The sequence below is a fragment of the Neomonachus schauinslandi genome, chromosome 3, assembly GCF_002201575.2.
Source record: "Neomonachus schauinslandi chromosome 3, ASM220157v2, whole genome shotgun sequence".
Lineage (NCBI taxonomy): Eukaryota > Metazoa > Chordata > Mammalia > Carnivora > Phocidae > Neomonachus > Neomonachus schauinslandi.
Window position 1 is genome coordinate 189,350,480 of NC_058405.1, and position 18,175 is coordinate 189,368,654.

At 46.6% G+C, this 18,175-nt stretch overlaps 1 protein-coding gene across 1 annotated transcript in view; it reads right to left on the reverse strand.

Annotated features, from left to right (window-relative positions):
* Nucleotides 1-697: 697 nt before the first annotated feature.
* COL6A3 (collagen type VI alpha 3 chain) overlaps nt 698-18,175 on the reverse strand; it is a 64,191-nt gene continuing 46,713 nt past the window's right edge. The window contains exons 37-43 of the mRNA XM_021679034.1: nt 16,851-17,549; nt 15,251-15,356; nt 12,734-13,155; nt 11,538-11,801; nt 10,414-10,509; nt 2,123-2,287; nt 698-1,507 (exon numbers count right to left, since the gene is read on the reverse strand). Coding sequence (XP_021534709.1) covers nt 1,467-1,507; nt 2,123-2,287; nt 10,414-10,509; nt 11,538-11,801; nt 12,734-13,155; nt 15,251-15,356; nt 16,851-17,549 — 1,793 coding nt within the window. The 3' untranslated portion in view covers nt 698-1,466. The remainder of the gene's footprint in view (nt 1,508-2,122; nt 2,288-10,413; nt 10,510-11,537; nt 11,802-12,733; nt 13,156-15,250; nt 15,357-16,850; nt 17,550-18,175) is intronic.

An 18,175-nucleotide genomic window follows, 5' to 3' on the forward strand; every position in this document is an offset into this window, starting at 1 on the left:
CTCTCTGTAGATTAACTGACAGATTCCTCCCTGATCTGAACATAAAGCAGTTCCGCACACACCCAACGTCCCTGCAGCTGTCGGGAACATTTGTCAGAGTAGATGTGTAACTAATTCAGTAGATGTGCTTTTTGTCAAACGAATTCAGTTTCAGGTGGGCTTCAGGTGCCACCTAAATATGTATTTATTTGTTGCTTGTGTTACTTCTGAAGATGGGAGAAAAGGTCTTTAAGAAAAAAAAAAAAAGAAAGACTTTAGGCTTTGTCTTTGAGACTCCAGAAGAGGGCTAGGGTGTCCTGGCCAACTGTGTCCCATCTCTCAGCCCCTGTGGGGCGGGAGCCAAACCAACCCTGGGAAACAGTCACCTTAAAGAAGAGGCAGGTAAGGAGGCCAAGGCTCTGGGTCCAACCAGAAGGTAGAGCTCAAGATAAAAGCCAGCCGGGCTTTGAAGATCACAAAGACTCCAGAAAGGGTCCTAAGCAGGGAAGGCGCCATGGAGAGCTGCCATGCCAGTGGGCTGAGCCCGGGTATCCCCACACTCTGTGATAGAGCAGTCTTCCCCTCCCCTGGAAACAAAAGAGTGGTGGGCTGGGCAGGGCCCCATTGGTGGGCTGGGCCCCATTCCCCTGGCCTGGGGTCCTCGTGACAGCAGGTATCATGGAAACAAGATAGCCAGCAACACCAAACCCATGACACTTTCAATATACTTTATTAAAAAGTTTCTTTGTATAAATTTCCTAAAATTTTTAAAATTAAAATTAAACACCCTCCCCAACCCAGCACAAAAAAAACAAAAAAAAACAAAAAAACCCCCCACAACATTAGAGGAATGCCAAAAATATTCTCTATTATGACTTTTTTTCATCCTTTAATGAAGGCATTGGTCCCACAACAGTGCACAAAGATTAAGGGATTTCGCTTCCTTCTAACTAGATCATTTGTTAGAGGCTTTAGAAAAGGAAAATTAGCTTGAAATCTAATCTAGGAAATTGGAGGGGGGAGTTAAAAAAAAGTTGGACTCTTGTTTCTTCACCTTACAAGGCTTTCCATCTAAAGTCATGCTTACTGAAGAGGGAAGAAATGAACCAAGCAGAAGTATATAGATAGCGGTGAGATGTGGAGTTCTATCCTGGACCTTACACTTGCCCAAAAGAGGCAGAGTGTGAGAGTCCAGGGGGTGTATGAGTTTATAGAAATGTTCACATAAACACCAGCAGTGGATAACTATTACACAACGTTCGAAGTATACGATATGACTGCCCGGAGACAGAGAGCGTTGGGTCCACAGACACATTTAGCACCATATTGATAGATCATGCGGCAGAACGTTCCTCCCAAGTTCGAGTGTAAATCAAAGCAGGAAATGGAACAGTGTGAGGATGTCTACACCCAGAGCTTCTACAGAGACGACTTGCAACGGCTGACTCCTTCTTCTTCAAGAGGTATGTGCTGCTGGTCGGCCACGCTTAGGTCCCCAGGGCAGCAATGACTCCAGGGTTGACGAGCGCTGAGCATTGATGGAGGGGCGGGCGGGGGAGGGCGGGAAAGGAGTACAGGGGAAAAGTCACGTTACTGACCAAGAAGGACACTGGGTTTCTCACGAAAACCGTCCCACGGACTCTGTTTTTCCTCCCTAACCTCGCTTTTCTGTTGACTGCCTTTCATGGCTTCCCTGGCGGTCCCTGGCCCGGGTTTGGGGCCGTGTGTGCGATCCGAGCCCGTTCACTGCCTCGCCCGGCCCCAGGGCCTTTGTGCACACCACGCTCGCCCCATTCTGGCTCTGGCTGGGCTCTCCTATCTGCAGTCGAATTGGCCAACATCATGCATATAGTGGATAGCCCCAGTGTCAACCCTAGTATTGAGAGGAAGTAGTTGGGTGTGTTTCCTCGTCGGCAAGAATCCAGGTATACAAGTATGTTTTTAGGAAATAACAATAATTCAGAAAATGAATTCCCTGTGTTTTATTTGAATTACCTTCCTCATCTAAGATACCACCCACCTTCTCTGTCATAAGCTCTCATAATCATTGTCTTTCAAATGTCTTCACAAGCTGAATAACTGGCCTGGGTCTCTTCTCTGATTTGCAAAAGCCACAAACCCAAAAGAACCCTCAGTCACTTACCAGGAGCGCAAACCATTTCACATTCTTTCTGTGAATTAAATCTGTTTTCGTTGCCGCTGCAGCCTCCGTACCAGAATCTCATGCAGCTTTTGGTCTCCACATCGTAGTACCATTTTAAGATGAATTTCCTGCAAGTTCCTTCTTCTTTGGGCAACTTGCATATATCTTTAATAACAGGATGAGAAAAGAGCATTCATTAGGACACCCGAGGGACTCTGCCCCCAGCGCTTGGGGCTGAAGGTCTCGACACAAGAGCAAAGAGGAGAGTTTGGAGGAGGGGAACCCTCTTAGCCTCCCCAGGCCCCTGCCTCCGCCCCCTGGCTATGGGATGCACGTGATTCTCACCCACGACAAGAATACAATGACCTTGATGGAAAGACCTCGCCAACTTCCCCTGGGATATTAAATGCAAGCCATCATTATTGAATAATTTCAGATGAAATGAACTGTGTTTTCCCTTTCCAGTCATGGGGCCATTTGCCTTCCACTTCCTTCGATAGTAAAGCCCCATTGAAGAAACTACATCTTAATAAAACTATGTCGTTTTCTACTCCTCTGCAAAATAGCAACTACGTTCTGTCAGAATATAGTTCAAAAATGAGGCCATACATTTCACAAGCCAAACAGATGTGAAATAAAAGTTAAAGTGGAAAAGAAAATTCCTTTTTGAGTGTGTGCATTTGTGTGCACACGTGTGTGTGTGTGTGTAGCTGAGGGCCTTCGAGAGCGGCCAAATTAAACAAGTAAAAGAAGTGTTACCACTAATCTAAAACCCACAATGGCAAAAATGTCACAGAGCAAAGCTGTTTTGAAGACACAGAAGCGTTCTTTTTCCAGTCAGGGAAGTTTATGTTTTAAACGCATACTTCTGATGCAGCCCAGCTGCAAAGTAAAAGCTACACTCTCTCCATGATGCCTGGAAAGAAAAGTTTACAGCCCTTCCACAGTAAAACATCTGTTTACAGAGTTTTCTGGCAAACTCCAGATCATGCTGAGAAAGAGAGGCATTACTGTCAACCATTATCCGAAAGTTTGAAAACTGTAAACCTTCCTTTGACCAAAGTCCCTGGAGTGGACGATGCTACACATTTATGGGAGTAGCCAACATGCCCGAGTCACCGGGCCCTCCCCCTGCAGGGCTGACATCTCCATGGGCCTCTGCCCCCACCCCCGTGAGTTGCTCACAGCTGCAGAGGTTGTGAGCATCTGCAGTTCTGATTGCACCAAGAAATAAAAGGAAAACCAAAGTCTTGGGTTAGAGAACCAAAGCTTGGGTGAACCATCATGGACCAGACTCAGAGGTACACAGGATTGAGGCTCAGAATTGGCCTAAAACCCTCCCTGATCACATGGGGAGGCCATTACCCAGGCACAAAGACTGGGGGCTCCACAGGATCCCCTAACTGCAAACCCTCTCAGAGGCCCAGAAAGCCAGAAAGCCCTAGGAAGAACCAATGAAGCCAGAATAAAATGATGACAATTTACGAAAACAACTCTTTTTTCCTCTCAAATGTGCCAACAACTGAAAGAGAATGCCTGGCTTTCAAGAAATGTCATGCAGGGGACAGTACGAGGCAAAATGATTCAACCACCAAAACTCTCTCCTCGTTTGCTGGTGGACTCCCCATTTAGTGGGAAGCTCAGACCAAATAGTAGCCTAGTCCCCTCTCCTTTCTTCCCCCCAACATCCCCCACATGGCTCATGTTCGTTCCATCTTTGTTCCAAATGCTCCCAGCGCCCGCTCCCCCATGCTCTCTTAAAACGGACACGGGAAGTCCTCCCAGACCCGAGGACACACAGCCTGAGGTGGCCCTGTGGAAGGACACTCCGCTCCCTGACTGGCTGGCTTTTCCGGCTTCCTAGGATTTGCACCCTAACTGTCCAGCCCCAGACTATTGCTCTTGCATCCCACACCCTATATGCCAGTGAGGGTCGCTGCTAAGACCCCATAGCACTTCTCAAGGTGACACAGGGCGCTGGCACTGTGGGCACCCAGATATTTGGTAGACCAAGAGAAACATATTCACGAGGGCCCCACACTGTTAAAAGACCAAAACGTGGGAGTGTTCATTTTTAAGCATGAAAATGGGAGGTCTGGTCCTTAAGAAGCCTTGTACTTTTAAATTCCCATCATCTTGGTTTCTGAGACGCGCCATGCAGACTGGACTCACCCATGCTGCGTCTATGCTGAAATAACCATTTAAAAGACACAAAAATAAAAATGTCTTGTGTCCAGAGAGGTGTGGTTGGAAGGACCTCATTGAGCTTCTCCCCAGAACAAGTCTTTGGACACATTAGTTGCTCATGTGCTCACTCCAAAATGAGTTCGCCCCTTCGGGCACAGCCTGGGAGCCTGGGGTCCTCTTCGACCTGAGAGGAGGTTCTGGTTGCATGTGTACCCATTTTCTCCTCCTTACATTGAGAACCCAAGAGGAGCCGAAAGGACAATAGGAGTAAAAGTTATCAATAACATTTCCTGATTCACTTTTGCCCAGAATAACAATGTCAATACGTTTCATCTTAAAAGACAGACTTGAGGGGCTGCCCAATTCCGATCACCATCTGGTGAAACTTTCTGGTGAAGCAGTGACTGGTCACTGAGCATCAGTGAGCATCCGACCACAAGAGGAAATGGACACCAGCACAAAGTCTAGAAAACCCTGCCAGGGAATCCCAGCTGTTCACGGAAGCTACAGGAGCCAAACTAGGAATCCTAAAACAGAATCATGGGGTGCAAGGCGCCCCAAGAAACACTGTCCATTTTTGTAACAATGACGTGTGCACGTTCACACGTGTGCGTGCACGCCCATGCATCACATTCGTGGAAAAAATCAGGAGGGATATTCATTGGGTCGTTAATGGTGGCCATCAGTGCTGCAACCATGGAGTGACGTTTTCTTATGCTTTCCTGTATGTTCTGGATTCTCCACAATGAATACCTATGATATTACTCTTTGAAACAAAACACATTCCATTGGAAAATCTTGCCTTTTCTTTATAGCTTGAGATTTCTATAGTGTCTAAGAGCAGCATTTTAAAAGTTATCAGCTTGGATATTTTCCAAGCCAACAAGTGACTGGTATTTAAGTGCTTCCTTGAGCAAAACTGGTGTGTGTGATGGAGGGGCGGGTGTTTATGCTACAATTGTAAATATGTGTAACTATGCTCCTCGGCGATTTAATGGTTTCAAACACAAGAAGAAGGTTTAATAGACTTTAGATCCAGCATTGTTGATACGGAATCAGGTGCTTCCAGCCACGGAAGCAGGTATGATTTGCCTGAATGAGTGAATGCCTGAGTCAACATTTTGAGCCTTAATTGGCTCAAAAGGTACCAAGGAAATTTTTTGTATTTTATTTTGAATGTAGCTGTGGTTAAGGTTTTGGATCCTTTTTTTACATCTTGACCAATAGATTTTTATTTTTTAGGACTTTTCTATTTCACAATAAAAAAAAAAAGTGCCAAATGCCCTGTGAGGCTCATCATAACCCAAACATTGCCATGATACATCCTCACGCAACAACAAACGCACAGCCTTGAAAAGGGCTATTTCTCTTCTACCAAGCAGGGAAAATTTTTATAGCTATTTAATGGACCTCAATCTGTGAGATTAAGTTAGTTCTATAAATGACCATTAACATAAAGTCATCTATTTTCCCCATTATGCCATTTGGTGCTAGCCAGTATGATAGACTGGGACACAGCCAACCAAATACTGTATTTTGTCAAATCTAAAATATCTTAATTTCACTGTGCACTATTATTTTATATCCCCCTAAGTAGGACAAAACACTGTCAAAAGCCATGATACGTCATCAATTGTAAGTCACACTTCAATTTCAGAAGTTTTACAAGGGGAAAATAGTGAATCCTAGAATCAATAAAATAAGTAAAACATTGAAGAACTTCCTTCAGAGCTATGTAATTGACTTACTAACACCTGCTCAAAGTGTTTATTTCTACAGATGGTTAATTTCTAGAATAAGTAAAAAAGAAAGTTACACACTTGGTGAGTATCTGGGCGCTCTCTGCATTGAAACTTTTCTGCAATATGTATGGGACAAGCCAATAACTTAGGATTCTCTTTGTAATACTGGAAAAAGTAAATTTTCTGAGAAAGAAGAATTGTGTGTTGTTTAGAAACTTCATGCATAGAGAGTATCTATCCAAGTCCTCTTTAGCCAAAACTGAGGACGAGAGAGAGAGAGATGTGCCAAAAACCTAAAACCAAAATTAGCAATTCTGTAGCAGTCCCAAAGCTGGCCGCAACAAAGTGGGCTACAAACATGCCTGGCCCAGTTTTAAAGGCTGTGAGAATTGCTGAAAGATTGGTTTAAGTGTTGCTAACTGCCCTCCTGGGCAGCAAATGCATCACAGAAAAGTGGATGTGATTCTTCTAGATCCTGAGAAAAGCGTAAAGTGGGACGGGATATTTTGGAATGTGGGGATTTGCTTTGTTTTGCTAAAGAAAATAAAAGTATTAACCATTTAAAACGGAATCATGCAATACTGCAAAGTTGGGAATCCTGAGTGGTGAGTAATGATGCCTTCAGTCTGTTACTGTAATCAACCTTCCCCTCAAACTCCATGCTGAACAGGGCCAGACCTCATTTGGGGGACAAATAATCCCCTCACTAGCCCCCTCCCAGTATGTGCCTGCATCAAACAAAGGAATGCCTGATAAATATCTGTTAAGCATAATTTCAAAATCATCCAACATTAACCTATGCCAACAAAAAGTCAAGTTTTAAAACTGTTCGCTCTTCTTCCCCTCCATCAGATGACATGGACGGGGGACTTTTCATTTCATAGGGTTTTGCCCACAAATCCCTGCACAGATTCAAACACTGGTCACCATGTGTTCTAAATCCAAAATGCTAAACTATAACAAAATACAGTTCCTTAAGGTAGAATCAAACCCCAGAGAATCTTTTATTCGTGGAGGTATAAAAAGGGCAAGGAAAAGAATCTAACATTTAATCCTGGGACAGGGACACATCTCTGTAACTACAAACCATGTTTCTAATTAACTGGTAATGCAGAAAATAGAAATTAAACTGCACTCGTGTCTACAGATAAAAACTAGCTTTTAAATTTAATTTTGCCTGCATTGTCTAGAAAATACATCTTTGGAGAAATACTGCATAGTATGGTAATCGATATTTGGATGCAAAATACACAAGCAACTACGGAGCATGAATACAGTATTTTTAAGTTTCTTAATAAAGTGATTCGTTGTCACTCTTTTTCTACCTGCAAAAATATGAATATCATAGAAAAGTCTTTCTCCCTGGGGAAAATTCCTAAGATGACTTAATTATAGCAGGGAGGTGGGGAAGGGGGAGGAGGTTGGGAGAGAGAGAGGAAGCTCTCATCTCCTGATTCTGACTCCTGATTCCATTGTGAGGTTTAAACATTTTAAAGTAAATATCAAATTGATTTCCTTCAAAAAGAGTTCTCAAAAATGGCGTGTGGGTGTGTGCACGGGCACCTACGTATGTTCATTGAGCAAACGTAGATGACGGGCCTTCTCCAGCAAGTGCTGTTTGGTTACTGCGGGACTAGGGGTAGTGATCAATTATGTAGGGTCTTGTTCTTGAGCACTGGGTGTTATACGCAACTGATGAATCACTGAACTCTCCATCTGAAACTAATGATGTACTTACTATATGTTGGCTAATTGAATTTAAATTTTAAAAAAGCACGTTATATCTTCACACTGACTTGAATCACTAGCTGGGAAATACACAGCTATGCACCTGCACACACGGGGAAGGGTTAAAGAATACCTCTAAGTTCTGGGCTTGAGGTTATGTAGTAACCACAGTGAAGGAGAAAGGTTAGAATCATCTGTATCTAACTACTTGTAGCCATGAAAGACTCACAAGCCCCGACAAAAACCCTTTTCTCTGCCACATGGTGAGAGGAGACCTAAGTGGTAAAGGTCTGGATTAAAAGGACTTTCCTAACTCTGAACCTATGACTCAGTCTTAACAACAAACATAAGAGGCCAGCCAGATTCTTGTTTAAAGATTATGTTGTTTATATTAACTAAATACTGTTTATATATTTGTGTCCCTTCTGGACCACACATAAGAAAACCAGAAACATGCCCAAATCTCACCATGGAACTTACTCTTAGTCATTTTCTTTCAATGTAGCACTGGATTTGCAGGAATTTTGTATTTCCTACACTCTGTGAGGGGTAACGTTCCCAGCGAGCGGGAAACAAAGAGACAGAATTTCAGTGACTTTGAAGTTAGAGTTTCATCTGTCCTGACCATATATCTTTGGGGAAATCCTAGTGAGTTCTTTGAGCTCTGTCTGAGCTCAAGCACCGTGCTGGGAACCCAGTCACCACGCAGGTGACTGAGGCAGGGAGCCGGAGTGGTTTAGAGCTACAGGTCCCCAGTGCAGGGCACAAAGGCTCATCCATGGTCTCCTGACGCAGGACTCAGAAGATTGCTTCTGTGCAGAAATCGAGGAGGCAGAAGAGACTTGGGTATCTTCTCCATCCCAAATCCTACTTCCCTTTGTGTTCGTTTAAGTTGAAAATTAGAACATTAAAAGTTTGTATAAAATCTTTTTAAGCAATTCCTAACAAGTTCAAGTTTAATTACCCAGTCTACCTTGAATTCCTGAATCGTTCCCATAAATTTAGATCAAGGGAAGAGAATGTCTTGCTTTTCTGTCAATCTTTCCAATGGGAAGGCTGCAAGAGTTTGAAAAACACATGGCTGTCTCTACCACAGGCCGATTCCTAAACTTGTGTCCAAAGGCAAATTATTTTAAACCTTTTTCAGTTCTCTAAGTAATTCATTGGCTTAGAGTAATTACACATCTATGTTTATAATTCCACAATTCCTGTATTGACTTAGTTTCTTTCTAGTGACTCCTGACGCTGCGTGTCATGGTGGTTGGGGCTGAACTAAGGGATGATAGACAGATAGACACAGACATAGAGACATAGTATAGATACGCATACAGATACAGAAAATAAATACAGATGTACACACAGACATGGCTCCAGGGGAAGTCCATTGATGGAACAGAATGTTCTAGCAACAGAGAAGATTCTCTTCAGAAACAACTAAAAGAATCAAGAGGTCTCTCGCCCCACGTGGCCACAAAGAGATGGGTGTGTGGAGTCAGAAATCATCCAATTTTATGTAAACACAGATGGGATAGGATGCAGCCTCTACAGAAACGGTAAGATAGAGAAACAGACATCATTTTCAAAACTTACAGAGGAAAGAGCAAAATGAGGACTCCTCCAGAAAGGCTCAGAAAGCAGTGTTGGAGCTTCTGACAACTCACTGCATACTGAGAAAGCACAGGGCTTTTAAACCCAGCACCAAAGCAGTGAGCTTCAGCAAATGCCTTTTATCAGAGTCAATTTCAGAAATAAACATTGTAAAGAGAAATGCCTTCCTCCTCCGGACAGCGGCCAGTACATCAAAGAATAAGGACATGTCCCCAGTGAGTGGAAACCTTTTGCACTGGGGTCCATAATACCATATGTAAATGCCCACGGAATTTTGACTTCGGATATTACTGCCAACGTCTTTTGCAGAACACCCATAAGCCGAGCGTATCAACTGTATCGATAATCCCTTTCTCATGGGTGAACAATCTAAGCTCACGTTCCACTGAATGAGGGTTGAGGTCACACAGAGTCGCAGGGTCCCATTGCCCGGGAACAAAAGCATGTAAACAGTTGTCAGTTCCAGAAACAGGTGTAACTCGTCACTGATTGAAATGTGCACACCCTCGCGCTCAGGCACAGAGACGGCACGACAGACTAAGGCAGGGCGTGTGCTTAGGGAATTAGGACCAGAACGTCCATCCCGGGGGTCACTTCCAAACCCACGTATTTCGTGCGTTCTAATCTGTGTTGCTTTGTGTTCTTTTAAGCAGTTGTTATTAGATTAAGTCACTGAGGGAACGAGTCCTATGCTTCCAGCATCGCAAGCCACACATCAACTCCAACCCCAACAGGAGATACAGGAGAATCCTATCAACAGACACATGAATTCCCGGCTCTAGCCCCAAAGCAACTTCAAAGAGTCTGGTGACAGGAGAGGAAAGTGACCCATTTACAACTGGACTATGCCGAAGAAGACCACACTGGGCCACAGAGAGCCCAATGGGAACTTTCCCATAGAAGTCAGGCTTGCCTGAGAATTAGAACCCCAGCGGACGACCCAGAATCCAGGCTTCAAAGGCTTGAAAATGTCTGGAAGGATGCTCTCTTAGTGCTGTTAACGGACCTAATACTCTCACAACTCACCTGTCTCACCACCAGCCACTGGTTCCGTGCTCACCATGAGATTGATGGTTGAACTAGAAGCTGACCTTGCTTGTGGAGGCGCAGGCTGAGCTTTCTCTATAAAAGAAAAACACGCAACTAGTCAGAAACACGGAAGCTAAAGGGCTTAGGAATTCTCAGGGACCGACGGCTCGTGTAAGGGTGAGACCCGCAAAGTCTCTCCAGACACTACGGACGTCTGTCGTCTGCAGGTTCCGCTCATCTCAACAAGCAAATGGAGGAAATCTGAACATTTCCCACATAACCGCTTCTGCTTCCATCCATGAAAATGGAGCCCTGGGGTTGAATGGTCTTTGCACTCATGTCTTCATGGATTACATGGTGACTGCTGGGATTTCCCTTTCCTCAGGCAGAATTCCTTGATCTGAGTTACACTGGCCCACAGAGAAAGGAATGTGGGCCCCCTCCGCATCCCAGAAGCAACACGGGTCAAGAAGAAGGGGAGGTAGGGGAATCTGGGAAAACTTTAAAAGATCAGGGGTGTGAGTAATTAACAGGGACTGGAATGCATGCAAGAGTAGGTCTCGGGCCTCAGGGCCACGGAGGAGCCAGGGGGACAACGGGCCACGGAGGGCAGAGCCAGGGAAGGCAGAGCTCCAGCATGGTAGACCAGGGAGGGGAGCGCTGAGGCCCTTTGCACAGTGGTTGTGGACGTCCCCTGGCCTTGGGCCGGTAAGACTGCCCGGACTCGGTTACCCTCTGAGGAGCCAGTGAGTCTTGGTGGTATTTTCTGCTCACTGAACGTGGAGACATACTTCAGAAACATGGTCGTGGTGGGCAGTCGAGACCCCGGCCAGGTTCCGTGGACCTATTTCTTTCTCTCAGAGCAGGGGCTGCCCTCGGGCCAGATGGATCTGGCTTCCTCCATGAAGTATCCCAGGACCCCAAGGGCAGGGCAAGAGTCCCAAGGAATCCAGTCTTCCGCTGCGTCAATTTCTGAGACTGGGCGTCACCCAAACACACCCGGGATTTGTTCTAACCTTGTTGTTTCAGATTCAATGAATCGGGATCGTTCCCTTTATGGCCTGTTTGAGGTTGTGCGTGGAACTCGGGGACCGACTGTTCGGGGCTGACCGTGTACTCACTTGTGCTGAAACTTCCTTGGTAGGCGGCTCTGACCTGCGACTTCAAGTAGCAGACCACGGCCACGTGGTACGTGTGCCCGGCGAGCAGGCCCCCGACGGTGCGCTCCGTCACCGACAGGTTCTGCCGCAGCACCAGGGACTGGTCGTGGGCCGAGGTGATGGTGAGGTCATAAAAGTAAGGGCTGGGGGGCTCGGGCCTCTCCCAGTGGAGTTTGGCGCTGTTCTCGGTGATGTCGGACACCTGGACCTCTTGGAATGCCTTCACTGGAAGACAGGTGGAGCAGAGTGCAGAGATAAAGCTTAAAACCCTACATGACTGTGACCCACGGGCAACAGACAGCAACAGAAAGAGATGAATCAGCACGCAGCGGAGCGGAAATTTAGGTGAGCGGGGCACGAGTTTCTTGTTCGAGCTCCCGAGGAATATTAGTCTCGGAAGCTACCAACATCCATGAAATGTGGAATGCATCATCTCATTATTTCTCAGCAAGGTACAAAACGATTTCTTTTCTATTGAGACTCACTCCTGTTCGGGAGAGACTTTGACAATACACGGGAAAGCATTCAAGATGGAATGAGCTCCACCATTTAAAATGCATGAAGTCAGGAAACTTTAGGACGTGAGAGGAAATTCTTTTAAAGGAATCCCTGCTCTGGGTCTCAGGAAGCCCACCTACCCTCATATCGAATTCCGTCTGGAAGGTGTTTTCCCCACGGACAGTATTAGCACATATTCAGTCTGGGGGGATGGGAGGAAGGCTGACTGTCCAGGCTCTGACCTGCCAGTCGGCTCACGGAACACCCCACTATCACCACAGTGCAGGCTGGGGCCTCTCTCCGATGGGAACGTGCTTCCCCCCAGCCCACCCCGAGGCAGAGTTCGGGGCTTGGCCTGAGCAGTGGAGGAAAGAGGCAGCAGAGGGTGGGAGGCTCACTCCACCTGTTCTTTCTGTGGAGCTCACGAGCCTCAAAGAGGAAAGAGAAAAACTGCTTTCTAACAGGAAAAAAAAAAAAAAAGGCAATGTTTTGACAATCACATGCTCTGACCAGCACCTTCTCAAATGCATCATCTAGAGGTACCATTCCTGGAACAATGACTGCATTTCATTCGCTTTATAAACAGGCTTCAGGGGGCATGCTCTGAACACAGGAAATGAGGCTGTCCCAAGCTGGCAGCCCTGAGCGTGCTTTCTTACCCGCCGGCTTAGCAGTGGCCGGCTTGGTGGTGGCCAGTTTGGCTGCCTGGAGCTTGGGGGCCTCGGCCTTGGCGGCCACTGGTCTGGCTGCAGTGGGGGGTCTTACAGCAGCTGGCTTCGCGGCCACCGGCTTCGTGGCCACCGGCTTCACGGCCACTGCAGGTCTGACCGTGGCCGTCTTGGTGGCCTCAGGCTTGGCGGCCCAGGGCCTCGTGGCCACGGGTCTCGAAGCGGCCGGTTTGGGCGGGGCTGGCTTTGCTGCGGCCGGCTTTGAGGCTGACAGATTTACCACAGTCACCGGTTTGGTCGTGGTGGTCACTGGTTTGGTCGTGGTGGTCACCGGTTTGGTCGTGGTGGTCACTGGTTCTGTGGTGGTCACTAGTTTGGATGTAGGACTTGAAGTAACATTATTTGGGATATTTCTGTTAAAACAAATTAAATATTGTTTCAATCCATACATATTTTCGCCTGCCCTCTAGAATTTACAAAAACATAGTTCCCATGAGCTATGTGAACTTTGCTACTTTATCAAAATGCATGCAGTAGTTTTTATATTTTACATATAGTATTGCATGCATTAAATTCCTTCCTTTTAGAATCTGTGCCACAGAAAAGATATTGAAACGCTATGTATAAAGTAATAGAATCATTAAAAATAACATCTGTATTGTACTATGAATACATCTGACATCTTATTTTTAATTTATAAAATTGTTATTATCATTAGCAATAATAAAATAATACTAGAACAATGTCCTAATTTTTAAAAATTAACCAACTGAAACATACACACCAAAAATTAAATAAAACCAGTTAATAGCTACTCCCATTCTAAGAAAGTATCCACTCAACAAAATGAGCTCCAAATGATTAAGTCAGCATGTTACTTTCCCTCCCAGAGCTTACTGTGTATATTTATTTGCCTTAATTTTGGGGTGTGGGGTGGGGTTTTTTTTTCACAATTTCTTGATCTATTACGGATCCCTAAAAAACACAACCACATAATCAGACGCAACAGCCCAGAGCCGGGCGTCCTCCGCTCGTTGCCCAGAGACGGACACTCACTGACTCATCGGTCTGCCCCTGCTCTAAGACACAAGCAGCGTAGGTTCAAGGTGATGCCCTACGACTTCAAACACTAGGTTATAGCTATAGTTCATTCTGTTTTCCTGACGATAAGGCGGAGGACGGTTCGGGGAGTGTTTGGGAGAAATCACAGAGATAACTAAGGCCAGGAAAAGAGCGCCCTGGACCCGGACGAAGCAGGACACAGCTCACAGCATCAGTGGCGACGGCCAGTCTGCTCTGCGGAGCGTGGAGCCCGCCCTCCAAGGACAAGGACAAGAGCTGGAGGACTTCAGGGCTGAGAGAGGGAGGCGGGCTCTCTGTCCCACCGTGGAGGTCAGCCGGGACTACGGCACATACTCGTTTGTCAAGGATCATCCACGTCCAAGTCTCCTCTGGGTGTTACGGTCGGAACCCTCTCCCACCCAGAAAGCATGACGGTCCGTGGCACGCCCCGGAGGGGCACAGATTGCTGGCACGTTGCCTGGGCTCAGTTCTAGCCACCCTGTCCCCGTCACCTCGCCCTCTGTCACATGGCCACACAGCCCGCCTCTCCACGCCTGGAGCTGGTACCACAGATGGAGCCGGGCCAGCATCCCCGTGGGTACAAGCCCCCCGGCCCCCACCTCTCGTGAGCCTTCCTAGTGGAACGCGCACGTTGCCTCCCGGTGTCACCACCAGAATCTGTGCTATCGTAACACTAATCATTTTAAGATTTGGAGCCCATGTTTTGCTTAATGTAGTCAATGCTTCTGTAGGAGATCACTTCATACCAGGTGCAGTAGACTGTTTCAACACATGGCCCCAATTTCCCACCCTCTCCCTTCCTGTGCCCTTCAAGATGTGATGTGACAGGGCCCCCCGCTGAGTCGAGCCCCCCAACTCTTGAATCTAGACTGGCTGGGCTGTTGGACATCCATTGGCCATCCGTTGGCCAAAGGAATGTGGCAGAAGTACCAGTGTGCTGGTTCCAGCCCAGGCCTCAAGAGGCCTCAGGCCCTCTGACTTCTCTCATGGAACCCTGCCCATTGACCTGGGAGCAAACCCCCAACCTTGCCTCCTGGAGAAGGAGAAGCCACGTGGAGCAGAGGGGAGCCAACCGGCTGAGACCATCCTGACCCCCAAGCACAGTGGCTGGGAAACTGACCACAGACAAAGAAGTGAGGCCAGCCAAGGCCAGAGGACTGCCCAGCTGAGCCCAAGCAAAGCTTGCTAACCCACAGAACTGCGGATTAAATAAATAGCTGCTTTCAGCCACTAAGTTTCGAGAGTTTGCTCTGCAACAAAAGCAAATGGATACAACAGATTGAAAAGAATGCCCCACATGACATTTTGGAAGTCACATTTTCTGGATTTCAATGTCTTTACCCAAAAAGTTAGGCATTGTCTGGAGGACCTCTGCATTCTTTCTACACTTTTTGTACTTTTGAAGACAATTATTACAATACTTACAAATGTTTGTGACCAAACTTCACAGGATTCTTAATTGACAGTTGGTCCCCTTGGAACCAATCACACTGTTTCCTGGTATCTGGGGACAAGTAAAAAGCATTTTCACCTGGAGAGAAACAGAAAAAAAAAAAAATTTTTTTTTAAGATTTTATTTATTTATTTGACAGAGAGAGACACAGCGAGAGAGGGAACACAAGCAGGGGGAGTGGGAGAGGGAGAAGCAGGCTCCCCGCAGAGCAGGGAGCCCGATGCGGGGCTCGATCCCAGGACCCCCGGATCATGACCCATGCCGAAGGCAGATGCTTAACCGACTGAGCCACCCAGGTGCCCCAGAAAAAAAAAAAAAATTAAATGCACATTAATCCCGTGCAAATTAAAATTAATCTGCTAATGAGTTAAAAGGATTACACAGCAGGTTGTCAGTCCATAAATATTTGTTAAATTAATTCATTCCTCCAGACAATATGTCTAGTAAATTTAAACATTAAGCACCATGGTACTTGACCCATAAAATATCTCAAGCCAAAATCTTCTGTTTGGCAATATTTGGGTGATTGGGTTGAAGAAAATATTTACTCCGTGGAAGGGGGGAGAAAGGAATAGAAGAGAAATCAAGCACGGAGTTGAACAAGTTCCGGGCTCTTGAACATCAAATTGTAACCAAATTACTTCTAATGTTTTCTCACTGTTGTGCTTAATAAAACCTTTGTTTTTAGTCTTCGCAAGTAGTGACGGTGGCCCTGGGGTGAACTTGCTGACTCACCTTTGCTTCACATTTTTTCTCTAACACTTGCGAGGGACAGGCCTTTGCAAATGTGAACACGGTTTTCATGGACCTCGCCTTTCCCTTGAATAACAAACTCTCTGTACATGCATGTTTGTTCCTACTTTCTACAGCTCCCCCAATAGTTAGATACTCTCCTGTGCTGACCTGGGGCTGGCTGTGTACTGTGCCAGGCCCGGGAGCATAGGGTGAACGATGCACCTCCTCACGGACCATCCAGTCTACCGGGACCGCAGACCACAAAGGAATAACCAGCAGGCCACAGAAAAGATACGGTAAATAGTGTCCAGATTAAGGATGACAAAGCCTTGGGAGTGGGGAGCATCCACGGTGAGCAGGGGCAGCTAGGGATATGCTTTGAAGATGAATGTGGTTTGCCGCTAAAGCGGGGAGGAGATTCACATCAGCAAAGACCCAGAAGTTTCCAAGTGTGGGGTTGGTGGCTAAGCCCAGATCAACACAACTCCTTCGAGGAGCTTCCCCACTTACTGTGTCATGCATAATAAATGCACACTTGATCCACTGTTCACTCTCAGGGGCACAGGGTCAATGGCTGGGAGATGCCAGTCAAATTTGGTTGAATAAGTGAGTGAACAAGGACAGGATTTCCTTCTGTTGTGTTCACTGCCATCCCTGGCTCCTAAAGGGTGTCTGGGACACCCTTTAGGGTAGGTGTCAATACATATGTGTTGAATGATGAACAAGTCAACATCAGCACACTAGACGTCTTTTCTGCGGCCCATGTCCCAGAGAGCCCGAGGTTACGGGCTGTCAGAAAGCCCCGGCCCAGCCCACACTGTCCGATGTAGGACTTACTGCTCACGAAGGATGGTAACAACCTCCCAAAGCGCATCAGAGGCTCCTCGTTGAGCTCAGTCGACTTATCCAATAGTTTGAAGAAGACGTCGTTCGGCTCACTGGCGAGGCCGTACACCTCCCTGACGTTCACCTTCCTGCCAATGCCCAGAATCACGAAGAAGTAACCCTTGCATTTGGCCTGCAAAATGACTCTCTGGGCCTCTTCCAGCTGTTCCTTTTCCACCTCACCTGTCAGCATCAGAACCATGATTTTCAGGTCCCGTGGGCTGGGGGCACTTTCAAAGACATTCTCTATGGTGTATTCAATGGCGCTGCCCAGGTCCCTGGTCCCCTGCAGCTGTGTCATTCTGCTGTTGAGAAAGTCCACCAGCTTTTCCTTGCAGCCATAGTCCGTCAGGGAGAATTCCACCTTCACAGGCGGCACGCTGGCGTTCCCTACGGACTCGTAGGGCGCATGCTGCACAACGGCCACCCTGGTGAAGTGCTGGGAGGCCGTGGGGTCTGGGCTCAGGTCCAGCTGTCTGACCAGGTACCCTATGTACTTCCTCATCTCGTTGAACTGGAACAGAGTGGTGGACTCAGAGCTATCTAAGATGAAAGCCATGTCGATGTCCACATCGCTGCCCGCCGCTCGCCTGTCCCTGAAGGCAGGCCTCCAGGTGCCAAATCCACAGGATGGGTCAATGTTGCAGATGTCTAGAAAGAAGCATGGGAGCCCATTTATTCTGTGACTTCCACAGCAAGATAATTGTACGTCAGTGTGCTGGGAGTCAGGAGTAATTAAAATCATCACATAATATAGAAGCCTCTTTATAGTTTGCTGCCATTTTGTGGCCAGATTTCAGTTCTCATCACCTAACACTAAATGAAACAAATCAGGAAGCTAAAGTCCTTGTTAGTATACTATGACATTGGCATTAGAAGAAGAGGAAGAGGAGGAGGAGGAAGAAGGAAAAGAAGGAGAAGGAGAAGAAGAAGAAGAAAGAGGAGGAGGAGACAGAGGAGAAGAAGGAGGAGAGGAATGGGAGGAGGGGGAGGACACAGAGGAAGAAAGGGGAGGGGGAGGAGGGGGGAGAAGAAGAAGAAAAAAGAAAGAGAAAAGAAGAGGAGAGAAGGAGGAGAGGAGAGAAGAGGAGGGAAAGGAAAGGAAATTATTTCTTTGCCACTCTTTGAAGAAATGTGTTCCAGAAAGTCACAAAGATAAATAATTGAAATCTGGACTCCAAGGTCAAAATGTAAGCAGAGCCTCCTTTCTCCCTTATCTCCTATGAAATGAATCCTTCCCTATCAAAGAGAAGCTCTGTTTGAGGGGTTCCACTTTA